Source organism: Rousettus aegyptiacus, unplaced genomic scaffold, assembly GCF_014176215.1.
Source record: "Rousettus aegyptiacus isolate mRouAeg1 unplaced genomic scaffold, mRouAeg1.p scaffold_m13_p_6, whole genome shotgun sequence".
In the NCBI taxonomy this organism is placed as follows: domain Eukaryota; kingdom Metazoa; phylum Chordata; class Mammalia; order Chiroptera; family Pteropodidae; genus Rousettus; species Rousettus aegyptiacus.
The window spans coordinates 17,593,814-17,618,264 of NW_023416309.1; the positions used below are offsets into that span (position 1 = coordinate 17,593,814).

At 39.2% G+C, this 24,451-nt stretch overlaps 1 protein-coding gene and 1 non-coding gene across 3 annotated transcripts in view; one reads left to right on the forward strand and one right to left on the reverse strand.

Annotated features, from left to right (window-relative positions):
* The window catches only part of PBLD (phenazine biosynthesis like protein domain containing), a 43,240-nt gene extending 21,212 nt beyond the window's left edge, over positions 1–22,028 (forward strand). For both annotated transcript variants that reach the window (XM_036223153.1, XM_016127321.2), the window contains exons 3-10: positions 10,023–10,122; positions 10,495–10,593; positions 13,143–13,252; positions 13,340–13,369; positions 18,095–18,183; positions 18,456–18,634; positions 20,666–20,728; positions 21,726–22,028. In XM_036223153.1, the coding sequence (XP_036079046.1) occupies positions 10,023–10,122; positions 10,495–10,593; positions 13,143–13,252; positions 13,340–13,369; positions 18,095–18,183; positions 18,456–18,634; positions 20,666–20,728; positions 21,726–21,838 (783 nt within the window). In that variant the 3' untranslated portion in view covers positions 21,839–22,028. The remainder of the gene's footprint in view (positions 1–10,022; positions 10,123–10,494; positions 10,594–13,142; positions 13,253–13,339; positions 13,370–18,094; positions 18,184–18,455; positions 18,635–20,665; positions 20,729–21,725) is intronic.
* Positions 6,991–7,109, reverse strand: LOC118604132. Its single transcript, XR_004951675.1, has one exon. It is a non-coding gene; the product is annotated as a 5S ribosomal RNA (ribosomal RNA).
* Positions 22,029–24,451: the final 2,423 nt, after the last annotated feature.

The following is a 24,451-nucleotide window of genomic DNA, read 5'->3' on the forward strand; positions in this document are numbered from 1 at the left end:
ATGTTCCCGTGTAATACCCTTGAAGAGTTTTGAAAATAGTTTTGAGTGATTTAGGTACTCAGTTTTCATCAGATGACAAGGATTAGCATTATTCTTCAATTCACTCCTTTTACTTCCAGTATACTTACTAAACAACAGACTTAAGGATATCTCCTTATCTCTATCCTTATCTCTGTCTCTTTCTATCTCTATCTTTCTACTTCTCCATTAAAATATATTTTTAATGTTATTTACATATATATTTGGAAACACTAGGAAATAAAAACTTAAGCAAAGAACATAGTTCAGTACAATATGCTTCAGTACGAATGGAAGACAGAAAAAGATGAGGAAGCCCATGACTCAGGGATGCTCTCAAAGAGTCCCCTATTCATTTCTCGGCTTAGACCTGTGAGACCAGGCTAACTTGATGGCCTGTGAGAGACAACTGAATAAATACCTAAAGAGTAATTTGCTAGTTTTCTGTTCTGTGGACATGAGAATCCTGTTCTCTTGGAGGCTAATTTAGCACTTTCCCCAATTCATAATCAATAAAAATTATACTGGAAGTATAAACTGTATTTTACAACCTTGGATTTTCTTGTCCATGGCTGGAGACAGTGGACACCTGAAACACCTAGAGAGAACATAAACGAACTCAGGAAAATATCAAAGACAAACAAGTGCTAAACCTTATAAAGCTGACTACAATTCAACAGGAGTTTATCCTGAGCAAGGCTCTGAGCTAGGGATGGGAGGTACAAAGATTAGTAAGTTTGTCTCCCTTGATGTGCTCAGAATCTAGTGGGGGACATGACATAAACCTGATCATTACTCAATAGTCACCTCAGAGTCTAAAAGATCTAAAGGTGCCAGGTGCAATGGGGCCTCGGAGAACAATGTTGGATTGTATGAAGGAGAAAATACTTTAGATTTTAAGTGCAGAGCTTCGAAGGAAATTATGTTTTGTTTTGTTTTAAAATTATTTATAATTAGACCAAGATGAGACTAACCATAGAAAAACTTTGTGGACAAACGCAAGACTGGATAATTGCATGTTGAACTTTTTGAGTACTTGATAAAAGACCACTGGAAGGAAAGTGAAAAATTCTGGGTAACAAAGTTCCAAGAGCTTTTATAATATTCTAAAGTTTTATTTTATTTTTCTTTCAGGACAAGTCCATTTTAAAAATTCTTATCTGAGGAACTTATAACACTGCATTAAGTGAAAACAAAAATAAATTAAATGATAAATGGAACAGGAAACATATTTGAAAAAAATATTTAAAACAGAAAAAATTGATGTTGTCTTCAAATATGAACAATCGGTGTAACAATAAAGACATGTAGAGACATGGAAAATGTATTGAAACAATATTTTAAAAATGAAATGAATACATTATGATGATAGAAACTACAGGAACTCATAACCAACTAATGGATAAGTCAAAAGGCTGTGGTATTGATGAGGGATGATACTTTATTTTTCTGTAAACTAACTTTAATATTTAGTGACAATAACATCAACAGTAGTAAGGAGTCCATATTTATTTTCCTTCATATTTAACGACATCTTAAGTTTTTTATTTTGTTGTTGTTGTGTGTATATATTTAGGGCAGGGATTCTTAACAGCAGTATTACTGACATTTTGGACTGGGTAATGCTTTTCATACGAAGCTGTCATGTGCACTGTTCAATGTTTACCAGTATCCTTGGCTCCTACCCACTAGATGACAGTAGTCCCCCCTTGTCCCTCAGTCATGACAATCAAAAATCACACCTAGTTGAGATCTCTTGCTTTGGAGGATACCTTTTCTAAAGAGAGGTTTATTCCTGAGTTTTCCCATTAAGACTATCCATAAAAAACAACCTTGTTGTGTGCCCAATGTATACATTTATTCCAATTCAATTGACATTAACTGGCTGTCTACCATGTGCTGGGATCAAATGTAATATCATATATATATATATATATATATATATATATATATATATATATATATTCTTTTAAACAGTAACAATTATTTCCAGTGACAGCAAGGAGCACTGGCTTCATATTTTTAAAGAGGAATGCTTAGTTTTAGTTGCCAAAATATTTGCTGTTCCAGTTTTCTTTATTAGATTTAGAGAACACCCCAAATCTCTTTACAGATTAGTGGGTTATGTATTTAAGGGAAAAAACAGGTTTATAACAATACTATGTTCAACCTATGCTTTAATTCACGTGGGGAAATTTGTGGTGCACTAGCTATTTCCAAATGTGCCGCTTGCCTTAGGAGAGGCTCACTGGGTATGATCACAATGGGGCAGAGGCTTCGAAGGCTTCTAGCGTGTTTCAACCTCAGATCTCATTTTTATACCCAGAAAAGGGATGAGGAGTGTAGAGAAGATTCTTTTTTCTTTTAATAATATATTTTCTTTTTTAAGCATAGCTGGCATAAAACATTATATTAGTTTCAGGTATATAGCATAATGAGTAGAGATCTATAGAACTCATAAGTAATCATCCCAATAAATCTAGTACTCCTCTTCCACCTACATATTTATTACAATATTATTGACTATTTTCTTTATGCTACACTTTATATCTCCATGACTATTTGTAATTACCCATATATCCTTCTTAATCCCTTTGCTCTTTCCTCCTGACTCCCATCTGGTAACCCTCGAAATATTCTCTGCATCTATGAGTTTCCATTTTTGTTGTTGTTTATTTTGTTCTTTAGATTCCACATGTACACGAAACCCTCTTTGGGTTTCTCTTATTTGGGAGTCTCTGAGCTTTCTGGGATTGTATGTCTATTTCCTTCACTGTTTGGGAAAGCTTTCCGTCATTATTTCTTCAAATAAATTTTCAATTTCTTGCTCTCTCTCCTCTCCTTCTGGTACTGTTATGATGCAAATGTTGTTATGCTTGATGTTGTTCCAGAGGCTCCTTAAATTATCTTTTTTTTTTTTTTGGATTCTTTTTTCTTGTTGCTGTTCTGAGTGAGTGTTTTCTGCTACACCATCCTCTGTACGGGTGACTTGATTCTCTGCTTCCTCCACTGTTGATTCCCTCTGATATACTCTTCATCTCATATATTGTATTCTTCATTTCCGACTGGTTCTCTTTTATGTTTTCCATCTCCATTCTTAAGTTTTCTCTCTCTTCATTAAAGTTCTCACTGAGTTTATCTGCTCTTCCCCTAAGTTCCTTGAGCATCCTTATAACCATCTTTTTGAACTCTGCATCTGTTAGATTGCTTGACTATGCTTTGTTTAGATCTTTTTCTGGAGCTTTGTTCTTTTCTTTCATGTGGGACATGCTTCTTTGCCACCTCATTTTGGCTGCCTTTCTATGTCTGTTTCTATGTACTAGGTAGGGCTCCTATGTCTCCCGGTCTTAGCGTAGCTTTTATGTAGTAGGTGTCCTGTGGGGCCCAGTAACAGAGTCTTGGGGAGGGGTCCAACTGAATACCAAGTTTAGATCTAGCCTGTGTCCCTCTGAGGCCACCTGGTAAGAGCCAGCAAACAATCCACTTATGGCTGGGCTTACAGTTGCCTCAAGAGGCCACATGAAAAACTGAGGCCAGCTGCTGCTAGTACAGGGCTTAGAGCTGCTCAGCACAGGGCACAGGGCATGCTGAGGACACCATTGGATGTGGCTTGGGGTAGGGCTGCAAGTTGGGAGGGGCGGTGTTTCAAGGAATCCTCTGGCAGAATAAACTCTGTTATCCAGTTCATTGAGGTCTCAGCTATGGTGTCCACATGCTGTGAGGTGGGAGCCCTCAACAAAGGAACAATGGATATCGCCAGGACTTCTACCCAGGAGAAAGTCTCCCCTCTGGCCCTTTCCCCGAAGCCTGATAATTCGGTGTCCCCCTGTACGTCCCTGGGGCTCAGAGCAAGTAAGTCCGTCACTGCAAAAGACTGGCTGTGGTCGTGGTCCCTTTAAGAGAAACATCTGCACCTGCCAGCTGCAGCTGCTGTAGCTTCTGTCTCACTCAGCCGTGTGGGACTAGGCAGCCTCGTGTCTTTGCCCCATCTTACCATTCCAAGGTGATTTTTTATTTCTCTCCCTAGTTGTAGTGTTTCTGTTCATCCAAATCCCAGGCAACTTTGCTTACTGTTTGCTCCATGGTTTCATCCCAAGAGATGTACAAAGCCTCTACCCTCTACACCAGCGGTCCCCAAACTTTTTGGTACCAGGGATAAGTGCTCCTATGAGAATCTAATGCACAATGATCTGAGGTGGAGCTAAGGCAGTGATGCTAGCCTGGGGAGTGGCTGCAAATATAGACGAAGCTTAGTTCGCTCACCCATCACTCACCTCCTGCTGTGTGGCCTGGTTCCTAACAAGCCACTAACTGGTACTGGTCCATGGCCCGGGGCTTTGGGACCCTTGCCCTACACCATCTTGATTAGTCCCCCAGAGAAGATTCTTCAGGGCATCGAAGGGTTTCCCTTTGCCCAGTGTTCGAAGAAAGAGCAATGCAAAGGAAGAGGTGTTAATGTAGGAATATCTGCTTCCCAAGTATCTTCACTGGCTTTTAGAATAGAACCCTCAGCTTTAGGAATAGTGACTTCAGACAAATTCAGCCAAGTTCTGTGCTAATTACTTTTCATATGTTATTTCATTTCACCCTCCCAACCACTCTATGAGTAGGTCTTATTATTATCCCCATTTTACAGATGGGGAATCAGAGGCAGAGGGAGGTTAAGTAATTTTCCCAGGGTCACATACTCCTAAGAGGCTGACTTCAGGATCCCACCCTAGGTCTGTCTGACTGCAAAGCCCATGCTTTTAACCACCGTACTCACTATTAAACTATATGTTCTCTCCTTTTATGTGTTCCCATGGCACTCCTTACTTTCCTGTTGGTAACAAGCACCACTCTTGTAATTCATTCAATGCCAATCTTCCTCATTAGACTGCACATTCTTTGAGATCTTAATCCATTCTGACTTGTTCCAACACACTTGGCTTAGCACACGGTAGACTAAATAAATATCTGCTGAGTGGAAATGAAAATATAATCAATTAAATTATGGCAAAATCTCCTAAGAGTTCTAGTTAACCAACAACTATTGATTTTATGTTCTCGTGGTGGGCTAGGGTGGGTGGGGTTTGCAAAGTGAGTATGAGCTTTAGGTTCTGTAATGGAACTGGAGAAACTAAGCATCCAAAAGAACCAGTAGGAACAATTAAAGATGGCCTATAGTTTGAGTACTGCATTGTGAGAACATAGCTTCACAATAAGAAATCCAAGTACCTCAAGAGGAATCTCTCGTTTCTTCCTGGATGATTGAGAACTTTCTACATCCAACTGCTTTTCTTTTGCTGGACTCTATCTGCAGCAGAGGGACAAATGAACAAAGACTGAGACGACAGCAAAACTTTAATGTTTAGGCTGTCATATTTCTAAACTGCCACAAGATGGGAGTATTTTAAAACTTTACTCTGATTTTCTGATCATTAATTTTTTGCGGGCCATATGATGATGATGGAACGCTAGTGTCCCGTAGCAGTACTCTGGAACGCAACAGAAAAACCCAAACATGGCCCTATTTTTGTGGTTGGAAGTTTGACTCATGTGAGATTGCCAAAGAGAAATGGATATTAAAACAAGAGAATTAATAACTGTTGGCTTGTAATAATAATGAGCTGCATTTGAAAATAAGCTTGTAGTGTAAAATGGAAAATTACTGAAACCAAAGTTCAGTATTTTGAGTGAAAGCAGCCTCTTTCTTTTGTGTCTAAAGCTCTCAAAGTTGACCTAATAGTAGCCTTCTCATGGTTCACCATTATCTTGATCTTTGGTTCCTGTATAGAAATTCAGCTGCCTGTGGTACATATTGAGGGCTACTACTATCAAACTGTCTACATTATATCTGGTCCCTCAGACAAATAGCAGGTGCATCTTAAGTGTCCTGGGATAGAAATTACAGTTATAGAAATTCAAATTGCAGTTGGTGCAATACATGAAGGTAGAGAGGATTAAAGACTGATAGTCAATGAAGTGTGTGTTCTAGCTGATGTGCAAAAAGGCCCATTTACAAGAAGGAAATCTATTATCAATAGATTGTGAGTTTGGCTACAATGTAGGTGCTTTAATGCTTTAAGAGACTCTTATCCTAAAGGTTGAGGGAAGCAATAGACAAAGAAAGGAAGGATAAGGATAGGGGGAGTTTGGCCATATCAGACAAAGGACTGGCAGGCATTGCAGATTCCTGCAGCAAAGGAGGTAAACCCAGGAAGACCAGCACAGGCTTTTCTTTGTCACCCCTTCAATCATCATTGAGTCCTGTGATGGCAAATTCTGCACTAGAGAATTAAATGGCTTCCAGTTTCTCTCAGGTGTTGTCTGCACAGGCATGTGGGCTAATGTCCACAGAGAACATTCTACAGGCCATGGGAAGTACTTGGGTTGAATTCTTTTTTTAAAATATATTTTCTTTTTCAATTATAGTTGGCATACAATATTATATTAGTTTCGGAGGTACAACATAGTGATTAGATATCTATATAACTCATGAAATGATCACCCCAATAAATCTGGTACCCCCTGACACCATACATAGTTATAACAATATTATTGACTATAATCCTTATGCTATACTTTACATCTCCATGACTATTTTGTAACTACCAATTTGTACTTCTTAATCCCTTCCCCTTTTTTCACTAGCTGCTCTCAACCCCTCTCCAATCTAATAACCCTCAAAATGGTCTCTGTATCTGTGAGTTTGTCAGGGTCTTTTGTTGTTGTTCTATAGATTCCACATGTATGTGAAATCATATGGCATTTGTCTTTCTCTATCTGACTTACCTCACTCAGTACAATACCATCTAGATCCATCATGCAATATCTGTTTCCATTCCTTTACTTTTAGTCTGTGTGTGTCTTTTAATCTGAACTGAGTCTCTTATAGGCAGCCAATGTAAAGGTCTTTTTCTTTTTTTTTTTATAGCAGTCTATTTTCATTCTTGTATTTATTTATTTTTATTATTTATTAATTTTTTTTTATGCCTACAGCACCTGGTCTTCCTAGGTGGTATCCCATCCAAGTACTAACCAGGCCTGACCCTGCTTAGCTTCCGAGATCAGATGGGATCGGGCGTGTTCAGGGTGGCATGGCCATAGACTGGGTCTGGTTTTCTTATCCATTTAGCCACCCTATCTTTTGATTGGGGCATTTAATTCTTTTTTCATTTGAAGTACTTGTTGATAGATATGTAGTTATTGACATTCTTTATTTATATTTTTGATACATATTTTTTCTTCTTCTTAAAGAAGTCCCTCCAACATTTCCTGTAATACTGGCTTGGTGGTGATGAACTCCTTTAGGTTTTTCTTGTCTAGGAAGCTCTTTATCTGTCCAACTCTCACTGATAGCTTTGCTGGGTAGAGTAATTTTGGTTATAGATCCTGGGTATTCATTATTTTGAATATATTGTGCCAAGCCCCTGGGTTGAAGTTTCTTTTAAGAAATTAGCTGCAAATCTTAGTGGAGCTCCCTTGTAGGTAACTAATTGCTTTTCTCTAGAGGTTTTTAAGATTCTCTCTCTGTATTTAACCTGTGGCATTTTAATTATGAGGTGTCTTGGTGTGGTCCTTCTTGGGTTCATCTCTGAGCTTCCTGGGGTTGAATGCCTATTTCCAACAGATACTCACGTGTGTGACAGGTACTTATTCCACTTCATTCCTACCATCCTATTTCTCCTTACCTCGGCTCACAGAATCCTAGAATGTCAAAGGTTTAACAGAAGGAAAACAGACGTGGGATCAAGTGATTTGCCCAAGAAGCATCCCCAATGCAAAGCTCTGCCCACATTTTCCTGTTAAATTCACCAAAATTTGCCCTTTTCTTTGGTCAAACTCAAGGCCTCATCTTTAAAGGGCTAGTGAATTTATTTCAAAATCCATGTATCTGTTATATACTGTACAAAAATCTATCTCAAATACATATATATGTACTCTCTAGTTTTGCTCACTGTTGCTTTTTGTGTCTGTCTTGACTCTCCACCAAGACATTAAGCCCTTTAAACACAGAGCTTCTTGAACTTTAATGTACATAAAGATCATCTGGTTGAAATGAAGATTCTGATTCAGAAGGTCTGGTGTGGGGCCTGAGAATCTGCATTTCCAACAAATTCCCTTAGTTGTGGTACTGATGCTACTGGTCCAGCACAGCACTCAGTAATTGATGGCTGCTTTCCCTCAGAAATGTTACAAGAATCCATTTTATTTGATGGACATTGGTTTTCCTGTCTGCAGGATGGTAAGAGATAATAATAATTTGTCTTTGTTATGGGGAGGCAGTTTAGTGTGTCAGGTTAAAGCCCCAGGCTTGGAACCACTCAAAATAAAATGCTAACATTTATCAAGTACTTACTATGTGTTGGGCACTGTGATCAGCATATGCATTATTTGATTTAATCTTTTGAAAGAAAACGTTAAAAAACAAAATTGTTGTGTTAATTTTGGGTTTTCAGAAAACAAGTATCAACTTCTTAATTTTTCTTTCTATACATTACAGAGCTTCTATAGATTTTGAATAGAGTTCTCTTTTAAGAAAACTCTAGTAAATCTCCTGCTAGGATTTTTATATCAGCTCATAGTTTAAAAATCATAACTGATTCTTCACTATTACCTGCTCTATGCCTTATCCTAGTATATGGAAAGTGGTTCAAAGAATTTGAAACAACTATAAAAGTGTGTTTAATTTGCATAACTCAAATAAGTAAATTATGAATAATTTCTGGGTTTCAGGAGCTCAAAAATAATGTTTAGCCAAAGCAAAAATTAATTTGTCTCAAGACTTCTTTAGAATTCAAAATCTAGCTAGTGAGCATTTTGCTGATTAAAAGATTAATTTTTATTCTTAAAAGGAAAACATATTTCTGGCCCTTTTTTTTCCCTGAGTTAAGAGGACTATGTGTGTATGCAAATACATGTATGTATGTCTGTGTCTTCACAATTCTTTGACTTAAGAATTATCCCCAATATAAAGGTGTGGAAACTGAGGTTCCATGGAGAAAATGACTTGCCCATTCTTGCACTGTTACTAGGGGCTGATCTAATTCTGTCTGTTAACAAAACCCAAATTATTTAATATTTTTAACATTTTATTTTGAAAAATTAAAAACCTACAGAAAAGTTTCAATAGTAGTAGTACAATGAACATGAATATACCCTTTCTCTAGATTCACTGGTTACCATTTACAAAGCCCACATTCTTAATCACTCTATCATTTATTAAGCATATCATGATCTTAGGATATTATACAAGCTCTGTATTTAACTTCTTCATCAGTAAGTGGAGATATATATATATATATATATATATATATATATATATATAACTTTAAAAATGAGGATTAAGTGAATAATGTAGTTATTCTTTCAGTAAATGTTTGTTGAAGATGGAAACAAAGTACTGTTCTAAGCCAGGACAAAGCAAAATAACGCAGCCTGTACCCTCATAAAGCTCATAGGGGTGGAGGGGAGAGACAGTAAAGGACATAGTTGGTAATTACAGGTGGTCGAAGCATGGAGGAGAAGACAGTGCCTTTTGACAGAGTGATCTGGAAGGCTTCCTGGAAGAGGTGCCCTCTGGCATGAGGCCTGATTCATGAAAGGGAGTGAACCATGCATAGATGGGGGCAGAGTAGTCCAGCTTGCCTCAAGTGGGTGCCAAATATCTCTTTATCCACCAAGAAAGGGAGATTGTGGAGTTTCCATTTGTAGAGATTGTTTTTAGAAGAGCGTACATGCTCTCAGATAGACTAGGTAATAATCTGACAAAGGATAGGTCAGGGCAGTAGGTTTTTTAGAGTCTGTTTTAGCTTTGTACATTTACGGCTCTTCATAAGGTGCTTGCAAGCATGGATATTTGAAAAACAATCTTTATAAAAATGCTTGAAATTCCTTAGAAGTTATTTTAAGCATGTAAGTTTTAATATTGATAAACTGTATTATTAACTAATGGCAGTTGCTATCCTAGAAAGTCTGATTTGTATATCTAGAGTCTCAATAACCTTTTGCTTCTAATTTAGAAACTGGACGAAGACATGCATCAAAAAATTGCAAGGGAAATGAACCTCTCAGAAACTGCTTTTATCCGAAAACTGCATCCAACGGACAACTTTACACAAAGTAAATATGCATTTTTAAAAACCATCCTTAGATGGTACCAAAACTGCTTTTCTGGTGGGGGAATGATATTTAAGGGAGGAAATGCCCACTTACTATTTGTACGCAAATAAGAGAGTGGGGGGGGGGGCGCGGGATCCTGATTTGGTTTTCAGTTCATCTGGGGGAGCAGGTGTTGGTTAATTTTAAGGTATCAGCTTCATATCCAGTACTGGGGAGCCCTAGGATTCTTGCCTAGACCTCACTCTCCCTTTCATAACATGTTTCAGCCATTCATGCTAGTGAAATATTTAGATAAGAATAAGAAAATGAAAAGTTTATGACTCACTTATACAGCAATGATTTTGTCTCTCTTTGTCTTGTCATCCTATGAAGGTTCCTGCTTTGGTTTAAGGTGGTTTACGCCAGCAAGTGAGGTCCTTCTCTGCGGCCATGCTACCCTGGCTTCTGCGGCTGTGCTGTTTCACAAAATAAGTAATGTGATTTTTAAAAAATGAATCTATCACTTAGCAAATAGCATATATTATAAAAACATTCTCACACACTCTTATGAACCAAGTGACTGGTAGAAGACATTGCAATGTTTATTTTATGCAGTTCTTTATGAAGAAAGAAAAACAGCAACCTTCAATAACACCTTGGCCTTTCTGAGATTGTGCCAGGCATGTTGGAAAGCCATGGTCGTTGTTCTCTAGAATGCCATTTTATTTTAAATAGGACATCTCTCATTTCTGTGGAGGGGAGCTCACAAGGCAGAATAGGAGTTGCACATGATGTGATATTAGGGCACCAAAAGGTACACTTTGCTCCCACTATGTCTCCATCCACACTGAAATTCATTTCACAACAAGAGCTTCTTTACTCTGATTTTTAAAGATTTGTGCGCCCCAACTATATACATTTACCTTGTGAGGAGAGGATGCAGCACCTTAATCTTACTAGTTTCCATCTTATCTGCATTTAGTACAATAGATAAAGATCAGGGCTTTGTGGGACTGGAGCAGAAGAAAGATGCTTGGAAATGTCCTAAAAGTGGAGATGGACACAGCCATGAACAAGTGTAAACCACAAACAGAAAGTTAAGGAAACAACAGGATGATGTGACATCCGATAGGGTAAGGAGTGGGGAGTTGGACAAGGAGATTCTTTGGGGAGTTACTTTAGATGGGGATGGTAAGAGCAGGTGTTAAGGGCAGGTTCCCCCAGGATGTAGACTCTGGGACACATTCACATGCCAGAAGTATTGGAGGCAGTATTCTGGAGATCAGTATTGGTAGGAGAGTAAAGAAAGGACTGAACAGAGTGAGAAGTTGAATTGCAAAGTGGTAGCAATGAAAAAAGGCCTAGGCCGAATCCACAGGGAGGTCTGAAGCTGCAAAAGTCCTTTAATCAGTGTAGTTACAAATAAAAGTAAAGGTTCAGACCTTTATACCCTCCACTGACCAGTCTTCAATGCCCAGAAAAGGAGCTGGAGTTTAGGTAAAGCAGCTCTATTCAGCCACGAAAAGACCCAGAGCAGGATTCAGCTGAGACCTGTCAGTCACCAACACTCCTGGCAGCTGGGGCAGGGCTGGGTGAGACAATCAAGGTCTCAGGTTGCACCTAAGAGCAGTTGCCACCTTAAATTCTGTGCCTGGGTATTTCCTTACTTCATGTATTTGCTGACTCTGAGAGGGGAGGGGTGGGTTCTGGACAACAGCACTAGAGAAGAGGACCTATACGCTGGAGAATATGAAGTCATCTTTGCTAAGAGCTAGAATGGGAGGAAGAGAATTCTGTGTAGGGGCAGCAGTAAATGCAAAGGTCCTGAGGGGCAGACTGAACAACCAGAGGGCTAGCGCTTTCTAAGGGAGGAGCTGATGAGATTGGCAGATGGCACTGAGAGTTAGGCTAAGGCCCCTCCATAATATAGTCCATCATGCACTTAAAAAGAATAATTTTGGTTTCAGTGGATAGGGGACAAGAATGAAGGCAAATAAATATCTTGAAATATTGTTTAGGAACTCGGTCTTGAAGAATAGGTTTTACTGAAGTTGAACTGAATGCCTTTTGAAAACCCCACATTGGTTGGTGTGAGACTAAGGTTTGGAATGACAGCCCACAGGACGCCCACAGGGCGGTTTTAAAGTTAGATGAGATGAGGTATGAAAATAATGTCTTACACCAATTATAATGAGAAAGTTAAACTTTGGGTTTCAGAAAGTAAATTTTATACTCAGTGAAAGTTAATAAGGAATGTCAAATTTCGTCACCTTTGAGATGTGCTTAAGTTTTACAGAAATACTGGTGTGTGGGGAAATTATATCACAAGCCATTGTTTTCAACAAAAATGTTATGCACTTTGAAGTCAGGGAAGTGGAAGAGGGGATATTACATCAGCATTTACGGCCCAATTTTTAAATCAAAATTTTATGTATAGCTTGGTTTATTTAGAATAAATCTGATTTATTCATATCAAACTGTTGTTCATAACTTGTACACCATCCCCTTGGCATATCTTAGACTAGTAGAGCTTATAACTCTATAGTTATTGTAGGTCAATTATTTAAAAATATGCATTAGAAAACAGTGCATCCCTGAGGTAGGTTTAATTATCGTTCTATTTTACTGGTGAAATGAAATTTGTATAGATTTAATTATTACCCCATTTTGTTGATGAGGAAATAGAGGTTTAAGGAGGTTAAATAATTTTCTCAAGGGTATAGCTAGGATTTGAAGCTGGGATTAGGAGCTGGGATTTGAAGCCTTGCAGTGTGATGTCAAATCCAATCAGTCATGTGCTTGGTTCTCAAGTTAGAATCCCGAGAGGGGTTTCCCCACTTTAGGCCCCAGCAAACCAAACTTGGGCCCCGTCACAGCAAAGGACAGTACTGCCAGAGACTCTAAGACAGACAACACAACCGTGACTGAAACACGTACGAACACTTCACAAAGTTTATTTTCCTATTTCTTAATTCCTTTTCAAACAGTTTTCTGATTGATAAAATGAGACTCTTTATTTATTTATGTATTTTTTGGTCCAGAGAATGTGAATAGTACTCTCACCTTTGTCACACTGAGTGGGGAACTAAAGGCCAGAAAAGAAGAGGATGGTATTGTCCTGGACTTCCCTCTTTATCCCGCTCACCCCCAGGTCAGCTCTTTCTCACTGCTACCATAAACTGTGTACAACTAGCAGCTTGCCTGTTTTACAATGGTTTTGTCTTTTTTCCCCATCTAGGACTTCCATGAAGTAAAGGACTTGATAAAGGTTGGTAAAAAGAATCAAACCTGAGTTTGCGTGATTTGGTCACTTGTTATTGTTTGAACACAAAGATTCGGTACCATTTGAACCCAAAAGATAGGCCTTCTACCAGTATCAGTGTTTCAGTCTAAGCTTGGGTGAATTTTAATATTGACTCTATTTGGTGAGAAGGTTAACCAGTTTTCCCTGACTCTTCATTGTCAGCATTAGCCTCCATGGTAGGTGGAGAGAGAAGAGATTGCTGTGTGGCAGGCTGAAACTGAAAAAAAAAAAGAACGTGTACTGCCCGGCAGCTCTCAGTGTCCCTAATTTTTGTGATGGAGAATGAGGCTGAGGTGGAGGGTCCGTGCTTTGTGGAGAAGCGTAGGAAAACGTGGGAATCCAGCAGAGAAGACAACATACATAGCCTGGCCATCTCAAGGGGTCTATATAGGAGTGGGGTGGTGGCGGTGGCAATGATATCATCATCATCATCATCACTGAAAACATTTTTGAGACTCTTCTCTGTGCAGTACCATGTGCTAAGCATTTCACATGCATTCTTTCATTTAATTCTATTACCTGGTAAAATAGGCACTAAAATTGTCTGATAGAGGTTCCAATGGGTCAGAGCAGCCCTGGATGACCAGGTGCTTAGTTTGTAGAGAATGAAGGGCCAAGGTCAGGGCCAGGGCAACGGCTGCCATGAGAAAAAACAATTCCATAAAACAGCTTATTGTGGGTACCAGTGGGGTATTTCTCAGTAAATTTTCAACTACAGCACTTATAATCTAGTGTTTTGCTTTATCGAAGTTTTTCAAAGAGTATAAGCAAACACGATGAATTCCATTCTGATTTTACACTCTGCCTCAACTATGGCTTGGGTTTTGGGAGATAAGCCAAATTCACAAATGAACTGCCTTGGGCATGTCGGTAGAAAACATGGAAAATATTCATAGTGGTAGACTTTGTTCATGGTAGAAAGAAGGTCACTTGATCTCTCTAAGCCTCAGGGTCAGCATTTGTTAAAATGGGAATGACATAGGGTTATTTGTTATGAGTGTTATCATTTTGTATTCCTAGAAACTGGCAATAAGATCCTCAGCTGAGAATTAAACTTTCAAATCACATAAGAATCCATGCAGAAAAGGACTGGATAAATGTTCAGAGAGACTGAAAGGCTCTGGAGAGCAGATGGGATCTGGCTGCAGGAGTTACCGTTCCTACAAAAAAGGACATTGGTTAGCTGTGGTTACAGAGGCAGATAGCCCAGGCACCACCCAAAGTGCAAGGAGTCAGCTTTGGGACCTGGAGCATCTCACTCCCTAAAGAGAGCTGGAAAACCTGAAGCCACCTAATGACTGCCAGACAACTAACTACTATGTCATCACCATTGCCATCTGCTCTGCCAGTGGTAGTTCCAAAGGATGACATGGAGGGACTTTTGTCCCCGCGTAATCCTCCTCAGCATCCCAAGTGAACAAACAAACAAAACAATGTTATTGGAAACGAGCAAGATTATGTGTAGTCTTAGGTAAAGGGTAAATCAAGATATCTTTATTTTTCTTATTTTTAAAAATTTTTTATTATTTTTTTGCAATTCTTAAAATTTAGTTTCAAGGATACATTGGTTAGACATCTATATAGTTCATAAAATGATTCTCCCAATTGCACCCTCCCTCCCCTGACCCTCCACCTAGCCAATGTATTGATGCTAACGGCATTCCTTAAGCGGTGCTCCCCATCCCCGTGACCATCCATCAGCTACTAATTTGTATTTCTTTAGTCCTTCACCACATTCTCCCAGACCCCTAAACCCTCCTTCCCTCTATCTGACACCAAATTGTCCACTATATTTGTGAGTCTGTTTTGATTAGTTTGTTCTTATTTCTTAGATTCTACATATAAGCAAAATCATATAGTATTTATCATTTTGTCTGACTTAAATACCTTCTAGGTTCATTAAAGCAATATCTTTTTCCAACTCCTTCCTTTTCATATGTAGGAGTTTTGTTTTCTTATCCTTTCAGCCACTCTATCTTTTGGTTGGAGCACTTATTCTTTTCCATTTAAGGTACTTATTGATAGGAATGTAGTTGTTACCATTCTTTATTCCTGTTTTTGAGACATGTTTTTTCTTCCTCAAGAAGTCCCTCCAACATTTCCTGTAATACTGGCTTGGTGGTGATAAATTCCTTTAGCTTATTTTTGTCTGGGAAGCTCTTTATCTGTCCTTCAACTCTAAATGATAACTTTGCTGGATAAATTATTCTTGGTTGTAGATCCTGGGTCTTCATCCTGTCGAATATTTTGTGCCAAGCCCTTCTGTCCTGCTTAGTTTCTTTTGAGAAATCAGCTGTCATTCTTATGGGTGCTCCCTTTTAAGTAATTGTTTTTCTCTTGCTGCTTTTAAGACTCTTTTTGTATTTAACATTTTTGGCATTTTAATTATGCTGTGTCTTGGTGTGGGCCTCTTTGGATCCTTGATTTTTGGAATCCTCTGAGCTTCCTGGGGGTTTATGTCCATTTTCTTCACCAGGTTAGGGAAGTTTTCCATCATCATTTCTTTAGACGGCTGCTCAACATCTCGATTTTCTTCAGTTATGCTGATCAGACGAATATTTGGAGCCTTAATAGTGTCCCATATCCTCCTTAAATTATTTTAATAATCTTCCCATCTTTTTTCTTGCCATTCTGATTGAGTGTCTTTGGCTTTCCTGTCCTCTAAATAGGGCATTTTATCCTTTCCTTTATTCACTTTATTTATTCCTTTGTTTATTCCATTTAATATACTTCTCATCTCAGATAATATGTTCTTCATTTCTGACTGGTTCCCTTTTATAATTTCCATTTCCATTTTTATGGTTTTAATCTCTTTGTTGAAGTTTTCACTGAATTTATCTACACTTCCCAAAAGATCATTGAGCATCTTTATAACCAGTGTTGTGAACTCTACATCTGTTAGATTACTTGACTCCATTTTATTTGGATCTCTGTTCTGTTCTCTCATATGGTTTCTGCTTCTTTGTCTCCCCATTTTGGCTGCATTTCTGTTGTTTCTATGTACTAAGCAAAGCTCCTTAGTCTCCCAGTCTTATTAGTGTGTATTTGTGAAGTCGGTGTCCAGAGGCACAGTCCTGAGAGGGTTTCAGCTGCAGGCCAAATTTAGCCCAAGCCTCTGCCCTTCCAGGGCCACCTGTTAAGATTCAGCAAGCAATCCACAGATGCTGTGCTTATAGTTGCATTAAAAGGCCACATCAGAAACCGAGGCCAGCTGTCTCCAGTGTGAGTCTAGGCGCTTCTCGGCAAGGAGCACCTGACTCCCTGAGGATATACCTGGATGTGGTCGCAAGTTGGGGGAGGTGGGGTTTCAGGGAATCTTCTGGGTGGAGCGACCTCAGTTATCCAATTTGATGACATCAGGGCTATGGGGGTGCTGTGTCCGTGCACTGGGAGCAGGAGCAGGGAGGGCTCAACAGGGAACAATGGATACCACTGGCACTTCTGTGCAGAGCTAGTCTCCCCTCGGTCCTCACTCCAACAGTGTCTCCCTGTAAGTCCCTGGTGCCCCCTGTGAACAGCTGAATCAACATTGGTACTCAGAGAGAGCAGGTCCGTCATTGCAAAAATCCGCTTAGAGACGCGGCCCCTTTAAGGGGCGTCTGCCGCTAGCGCAGCTTCCATCCCACTCAGCCACGTGAGACTGAGCGGCCTCACATCCTCGCCCCATCCTACCTTCTGTCATTGCAGGGTGATTTCCTGGACTTCTCTCTAGTTGTATGGCTTGTTCATCTAGATCCCAGGCGATTTTTCCTTGTTGCTGCTTCTTGTTTCCGTCACAATTTTGATTTGGTTGCCAGAGGGATGAATAGAGCCTCTATCATATATGCCATTTTTCCTGGGTGTTCCCAGGATATCTTTAGAGCAGCGGTCCCCAACCTTTTTGGTACCAGGTACTGGTGCCCCTATGCCTGATGATCTGAAGTGGAGCTGAGGTGGTACTGCTAGCACTGGGGAGTGGCTGCAAATACAGATGAAGTTTTTGTTCTCTTGCCTGCCACTCACCTCCTGCTGTGTGGCCTGGTTCCTGACAGGCCATGAACACATACTGGCCTGTGGCATGGGTACTGGGGACCCATGCTTTAGAAAGTGTTGCTACATTATTGATCTGTAGCATACAATGTAAGTGAAGCAGTGTGCTTGCCAAGTAGAGCAGCATTAGTCCCCCTTCAAATCAAACTGCCAGACCCAAGCATTACCATGTAGAATATTCTAGTTACTGCCGCAGAAACTCCGCATATATTATTTCATTTAATTTCTACAACAACTCTAAGAGGTGGTACAAGGGCCCTCATCTCTAAAGACCATAGACAGATTCAGAGTGTTGACTCCAGGGCCCCTCAGACCTGGGTCAAAGGCATGCGTGTGTGCCCCCGGACCCCTCTAAGTCTTCTGATCTGTGGGGACAATACCCATTTGAAGGAGTTGTGTGTGGAGGCACGTGTTAACACTTGTGAACAATGCCTATCTTCAGCTCTCAGAAGGTAAGCTCAACTCTCTTAAAGATGATTTGGTCACCAGGCAACTGGCCTTCCTTGGGCAACACTTGAGCCCTGAAACCAAATGAAAACTTGGGGATTAGAAATGATGGGTGTGCCTAGCATGCTGCAGATGCTCACGAAAGATCGTTTTCTGTACAGGGGTCAAGGACTTGACCCAGGGCACATTTCTGAGTTTTTGGTCTGTCCACAGACTGCCATAGATGACACACTGGTCCAGGACATCTGCTATTCTCCAGATACCCAAATGCTCCTTGTCCGTCTCAGTGATACTTACGACAGGTAAACAAGATTTTTGGCTTTGTCAGCACTTTGGAGAGGGCCAGGCACCCACACTTACAGTTATGGCTTGGTCCAGCTGTGCTGTGTCTAGTCAAACTCTGATTTTTACAGCCAGAGAGTTTTGTTCTCCAGCAGGAAGATATTCCATATGCTCTTCCCTCCCCTCCTGCTGATCTGTTTGGGCAAGCTGCACCCTGGCCTGCTTTACAGCGTCTCTGTAGTGGGTGATCTGGGGAATGGGTTTGTGCTAATCCATCCCATTTATGAACAAGGTCATTTCTGGAGAACCTGAAAGTCAACACACAAAATCTGCTGCAAGTGGAGAACACAGGAAAAGTGAAAGGACTCATTCTCACCCTTAAAGGAGAGGCTGGTGGGCAGACCCAAGCATTTGACTTTTACTCCAGATATTTTGCACCATGGTTTGGTGTGGCGGAAGATCCTGTAACAGGTACTTAAATTTTTTTTTTTTATTTCATTGTTTTTATGGTATTGGTTAACGAAATCCAATAAGTTTTGGCTGTACATTTTAAGAGTAAGGCATGTGTCCACATCTCATAGTTAGATTTCTTTCTGTTACCACATATTTGACCCCCTATAACCTTCCCTCTCCCCTCTCTGCAACAGGTACTTTTTGACTTGGGTCCTGGGGAAGGTTAATCAGTGGAGGAGGAGGAGAACAAATAGCTGTTTAAGTGCCCTTCATGTAACCTTTCAGATTGCTTGGGTTTTGAGCTGCCTTTGTTTCCCTATCTTCCCCTCCCTTATCCCTTCACTCATGTCTCATATGAAAAACACAGAGTTAAGGAGGTAGTATAGCAGGGTTAAACCTTAGTGTCAGACAGCCTGGCTTTGCTCCCTAGCTTCCTTGATGTTGACCTTGGGTAAATGACTTAACTTTAAAAACTTTATGTTCCTTCTTCTATAAAATATGGATATTACCTCGTAGGGTTACGTAAACCCAATGCAAGTTAGGTGCTTAGATAGTGCCTGGCATATAAGTGCCTAATAGCTATTAGCTATTTCAATGATAACAATGAAACTGACTCCCTAAGCCAACACATCCAGATCAAATTCAGGGGTGGAGGTCCACAAAATTTTCCAAAACTTTTGTCCTTTTCAGCGGCCATCCTGCATGATCATTGACATCTAGATTGAATATGGTTTTGAAGGATAAACTCCTGGGCTGCAGGTGGGAAATCTGGATTAGTGTTTCTTTTCCTCCTCTCGCCTTTCCCAGACATTCCTCCAAAGTGTGTGGGATGGGCTCGGCAATAGGGGTATTCAAGATCTTCTACTAGCCAGAAAGCAGAGGGATGAAATCAAAGATGGGCAAGAATGAGAAGCCTCTTAGTTTTGTCTTTGAAAAGAATGGGCTGAGCAGCAAAAGGGAGCAATACTAGATGGAGGAAGCTGGAGGATGGGATGGTGACCAGGGCAGGAGGCTGGGCAGATTCTTCCAGGCTCCTGTTCTGGTCAGATGTCAGGGGCCAGGATGGTTTCAGGACCTTGACTTAGTTACTCTCTGAGGAACAAATGTGAAATTCAAAGCTCAGCAGGCAAGTACTTTTAAAGACTCAGGGAAATGCCCAACACATCCAAACAGTCCAACTCAACCCTCCCTCATAAAAATGAAGTTTTAAGCAGATTTATACATGCACAGCTGCTTTACAAGGATTTTAAATGGCACAGAGGGCAAGTTTTTTCCTCCTTGTAATAATGCTTTTCTAGAGTAGGAAGGTCTTTGGTCAGGGATGACAAACTATCTCAGTTTGCTTGAGACTGATGGATTTCTCAGCATACAGGACTGTCAGTGCTAAAACCAGGACAGACTCAGGCAAGCTGGGATGGGTCACTTTATGTGGGCCTCCCATAACATTTAGTAAGTTTTCCTGAAGGAGGGGCCTTTTTAAACACATCCTTTTCTCAAAGACTTTTTTTGTCAGTTATTACTTTATGTTTTGTTTCTTCATTTTAATATCTATTTGCTGATCTAAACCTGTGATCAATCATGTGAAAAAAATAACTCACTGAAAGTTCTTTTGGCACCAAAGGTCTGGGAATGTGTGCTTGGTGGAAATTTGGCATTTTGTCAGAGTTCCCACCTTTCCTTGCATGTGCATCCTAGGAAGAAGCAGGTATTTCCCCTCAAAAGATATAGAAAGACTTATGTGAAGGCCTTGATTTTCTTACCATGAGTGACCATGAACTAGTAGACAGGACAAGAATTAAAGCTTGCAGTTTAATTCGGCCTTCAGAAAGTTTAGCACATAGCAAATAGATCATTTGGAGGAGCTTATCCATAAATTCTATGTCTTTCTATCTCCATTCTTAATTCCACACTCTGCTGTGGCCATGCCAATATAATGACTGTCATCTAAGGTTTAGTCATACTGGATAGTTGATTATAATAGCTTATAAATTTACCACAAAGTTGCCCGTTTTCTTTGGTATTGTCCCATAACTTTTTATTTCTTTTAAGGGTCTGCACATACTGTTCTCAGCAGCTACTGGTCTCAGCAACTGGGGAAGAAAGACATGCATGGTAGGTCAGCTCTTTTTCAAATTAAAAAAAAAAATTACCTAATCTTAAGCTAGTATTCCTTCTCATATATACTACCCAATTGAAGATATAATAAAATATTATGTCTCGCCTATGTGAAAATGAAAGGTTTTTAAATTCCTTTACCTTGAACCCTCTACTCAAAATATGCTCTATTCCTAGCATCTTCCACCTTTGTCCCTACCAACACAGAGACACACTTTTAGTATACTAAGTACCCAATAAATGTTTGTTGAATAAAATTAGCTCGCTGAATAACTTTGGCCCAGAGAAGTTATTTGTGATGTGACAAATTGAGACTGGATGGTCACCAAGGTTTCTTACTGCTATTGCTAGTCACAGTATCGAATCAAACAAATTGCTTTTGAACCAAGTCCCCTGATGATTAACAATTGCTTAGAGGCACAGAAAATAGATCTCAGCCAATGGAAGCCATGAAGTCCTAATAATCAAAATAGGAGTCTGACCCTAAAGAGTAGAGGTCTTTCTTAGTGGGAGGGGTTAGGCCTCTGTGACCTGGTTTTGGGATAACAGGGTGACTCTTCTCTTTCTTTGGTGAGCCTAAGCTCCAGGAAGGTGGAGGCTGAGCCTCTTGTTTGCCTGACATGTATGGTTGCTTGATAACCATAATGAGTGAAAAAACTCCCTTTGTCCTATTCAGACCTGGGAAGATGGGGCCTTCTTAGGAGAGCCAAGGCTATCCCTCTTTATCTTCTTACACATCTAGTTTATTCCTCTTATCTTTTCATATATCCTTGCTTACTACTAGACAGAACTGGGTGAATCAAACAGCGTTTGTAGTCCCTCAGTCTTCAGGAGAATGGGATGGGCTGGGCAGCACCATGGACAGATGAAGGAATTTATTATTTAAATGGACCTGGGAAGATTTAAAGCTTATAATAAGTGGTCTCTCAATATGTTATGTTAATTAAAAAAGGTTAAAACTATTAATTTGTGCCTTGTTTTATGTTTTCTTTAGCCTTGCAGTGTTCCTACAGAGAAGGAGAATTGAAGATTTCACTGCGTCCGGATGGACGAGTGGACATTAAGGGAGGCACTGCTATTGTTTTAGAGGGCACGCTGACAGCCTAGGGATGGTTGTGCTGCGGTGCTATCTTGAATGACTAAGTATTTTCTGCATAAAAAGAAACACAGAGGGCTGCCTTTAGCAAACGTGCACAGTAATCCACTTAATCCTCACTTAGAAATAGAAAAATTAAGACATATTAATGGAAATTTAATAACATGTGTTGACTAATTAACTAATGGAGTTTTGGGTCAATCTGTGAGTGTTTTTGAAACCTAAGTAACCAGTAACAAAGAATAATGTTGTCACCTTTGATCATGACTACCAATCATAAAATGAGGAACAAATTTATGAGAAATAGGATCAAACCATTTAAACTTAGGTATATTTGATAAAATATTTAAAAGACCCAATAACTATGTGGAAATGTAGAAAAATATTTCATGCCATAATACTAAGGAAAGAAATTACAGTAGACTATTAAATGTTAGCAATATTACACTGTTTATGGAGAACATGAATTTGTATGAAGAGGATAATCAAGAAGACAGACAAGTGAAAACAGTTTATGGGGAATAAGATTGAGAATAATTTTATTATATTGAAAAATTATTTCCTTTATTAGAACACTAAAAATCAGGACATATAACTAAATAACTAAAAAACCTAGAAATTAAAAAATGTATGTATATTAGTTTGGTAGTAAAATTGAACACTAAAAGTAATGTAGTATGTTTATCTTGATATATAGTTTTTGAGTAATACCCTTGAAAGGGATTCTTCTCTTAGTAAAATGGATTTTAATGTAACTTTAATTTTTTTTAATTAAATTTATTGGGGTGACATTGGTTAATAAAATTATATAGGTTTCAAGCATACAATTCAATAATACATTATCTGTATATCGTACTTTGTGTTTATCACCCAAAGTCAAATTTCCTTCCGTCGCCATATATTTGACACCCTTTACCCTTATCCACCTTCCTCCCACCTCCTTTCTCTCTGCTAACTAAACAGTTGTCTGTCTCTCTGAGTTTTTGTCTTCTTTGTTGCTTTCAGTTTTGTATCCTACATGAGTGAAATCATATGGTTCTCAACTTTTTCTGTTTGACTTATTTTGTTTAGCATAATCTCAAGATCCATTCATGTTGTTGCAAATGGCAGTATTTCATCTTTTCTTGGCTAAGTAATATTCCACTGTATATATGTACCACATCTTCTTTATCCAGTCATCTATTGAAGGTTGTTTCCATGTCTTGGCCACTGCGAATAATGCTGCAGTGAATATTGGGGTATACATATCTTTATGGATAAGTGTTTTCCAATTTTAGGAGTAGATACCAAGAAGAGGGATTGCTGGATCACATGGTCATTCAATTTTTAATTTTTTGAGTAACCTCCATACTGTTTTCCTTAGTGGCTGTACAAATTTACATTCCCACCAGCAGTTTATGAGGGTTCCTTTCCCCCCGATAATGTCTCCAACACTTGTTATTACTTGTCTTGTTGAAAATAGTCAACAACAACAACAACAAAACAATCAAATTAAAAAATGGACAGAGGACCTAAACAGATTATTCTCTGAAGAAGACATACAAATGGCCAACAGAGCATCTATGAAAAGATGCTCAACTTCACTAGCTATTAGGGAAAAACAAATCAAAATCACAAGGAGATACCACCTCACACCTGTTAACATAATTTTAAATTCAGTTAAGTCTGTAATATTGAATATCATTGACTTTAGGATGGGGACTTTTCAAAGTCATTAAGGGTATTCCTTTAAGGTGATCTCATTGATGGCAATTCTCAGCCATCTCAAAAACTACAAGCTAATCAGTTAGAAATTCCTGTAGTGTCCCAGGTTTTTATTTATTTATCTTTATTTATGTATTTATTTATTTATTTACCTTAATGCTACCATGTTTTCTACATTTATTTTTGCTAAGGCATGTGAGAGTGAAATTATTATAGCGGTAATCATGTATCTCCCTTAATTTGCAATGAAGAAAATAATTTGCTAGCTTTAGTGCTTTAACTTATTGAGTAAGCAATGCCCTCCCATGCACAGCACAGCACAACACAGCACAGCTCATCACAACTCATCAGGTCCTCACACCAAGGGTGAGAATCACTGGAGGTTTTCACAAAGTGTAAGGTTTTCCGAACCTAGGACTGAATCGTATGATGGATTTTATACAAACGCATAGTTGAAAGGGTCTGAATTTTCTCTCTCAAATATATGCTAAATTCTTAATAGCTATTTGGGAGAAACAAGTCCCTGAGGTGACTGTGAATTCTTTTTTACATGAAAGTTGCAATTTGAAGACTTTTCATCTCATTTTCAAACCCTATATTTATTCTTACAAAAGATTTTAAAAATTGTCCATTTAGCAACAGACAGTTGAGTCAGAATAGTCAGGGCAACTGATTTTATTTACCGTGTTTACTTGGTCAGCCTGCTGAAGAGTGACTGAGTGGCCGTAATGCTCAAGTTGTGGCCACCAGAGAAGCAGGGTCAAGGGTCGGGGCAGGGCAGGCACAGCTGAATACATAAACAAGAGGAAATGAAATAACTTTTTTGAGTAGCAGAAGCAAAGAGCCTCTAGAATTAGCATACTGTATAGAGTGAGTTTTCTGCTAATATGAGTAGGGCAGGTTTGAGGGCACTTTAAAAA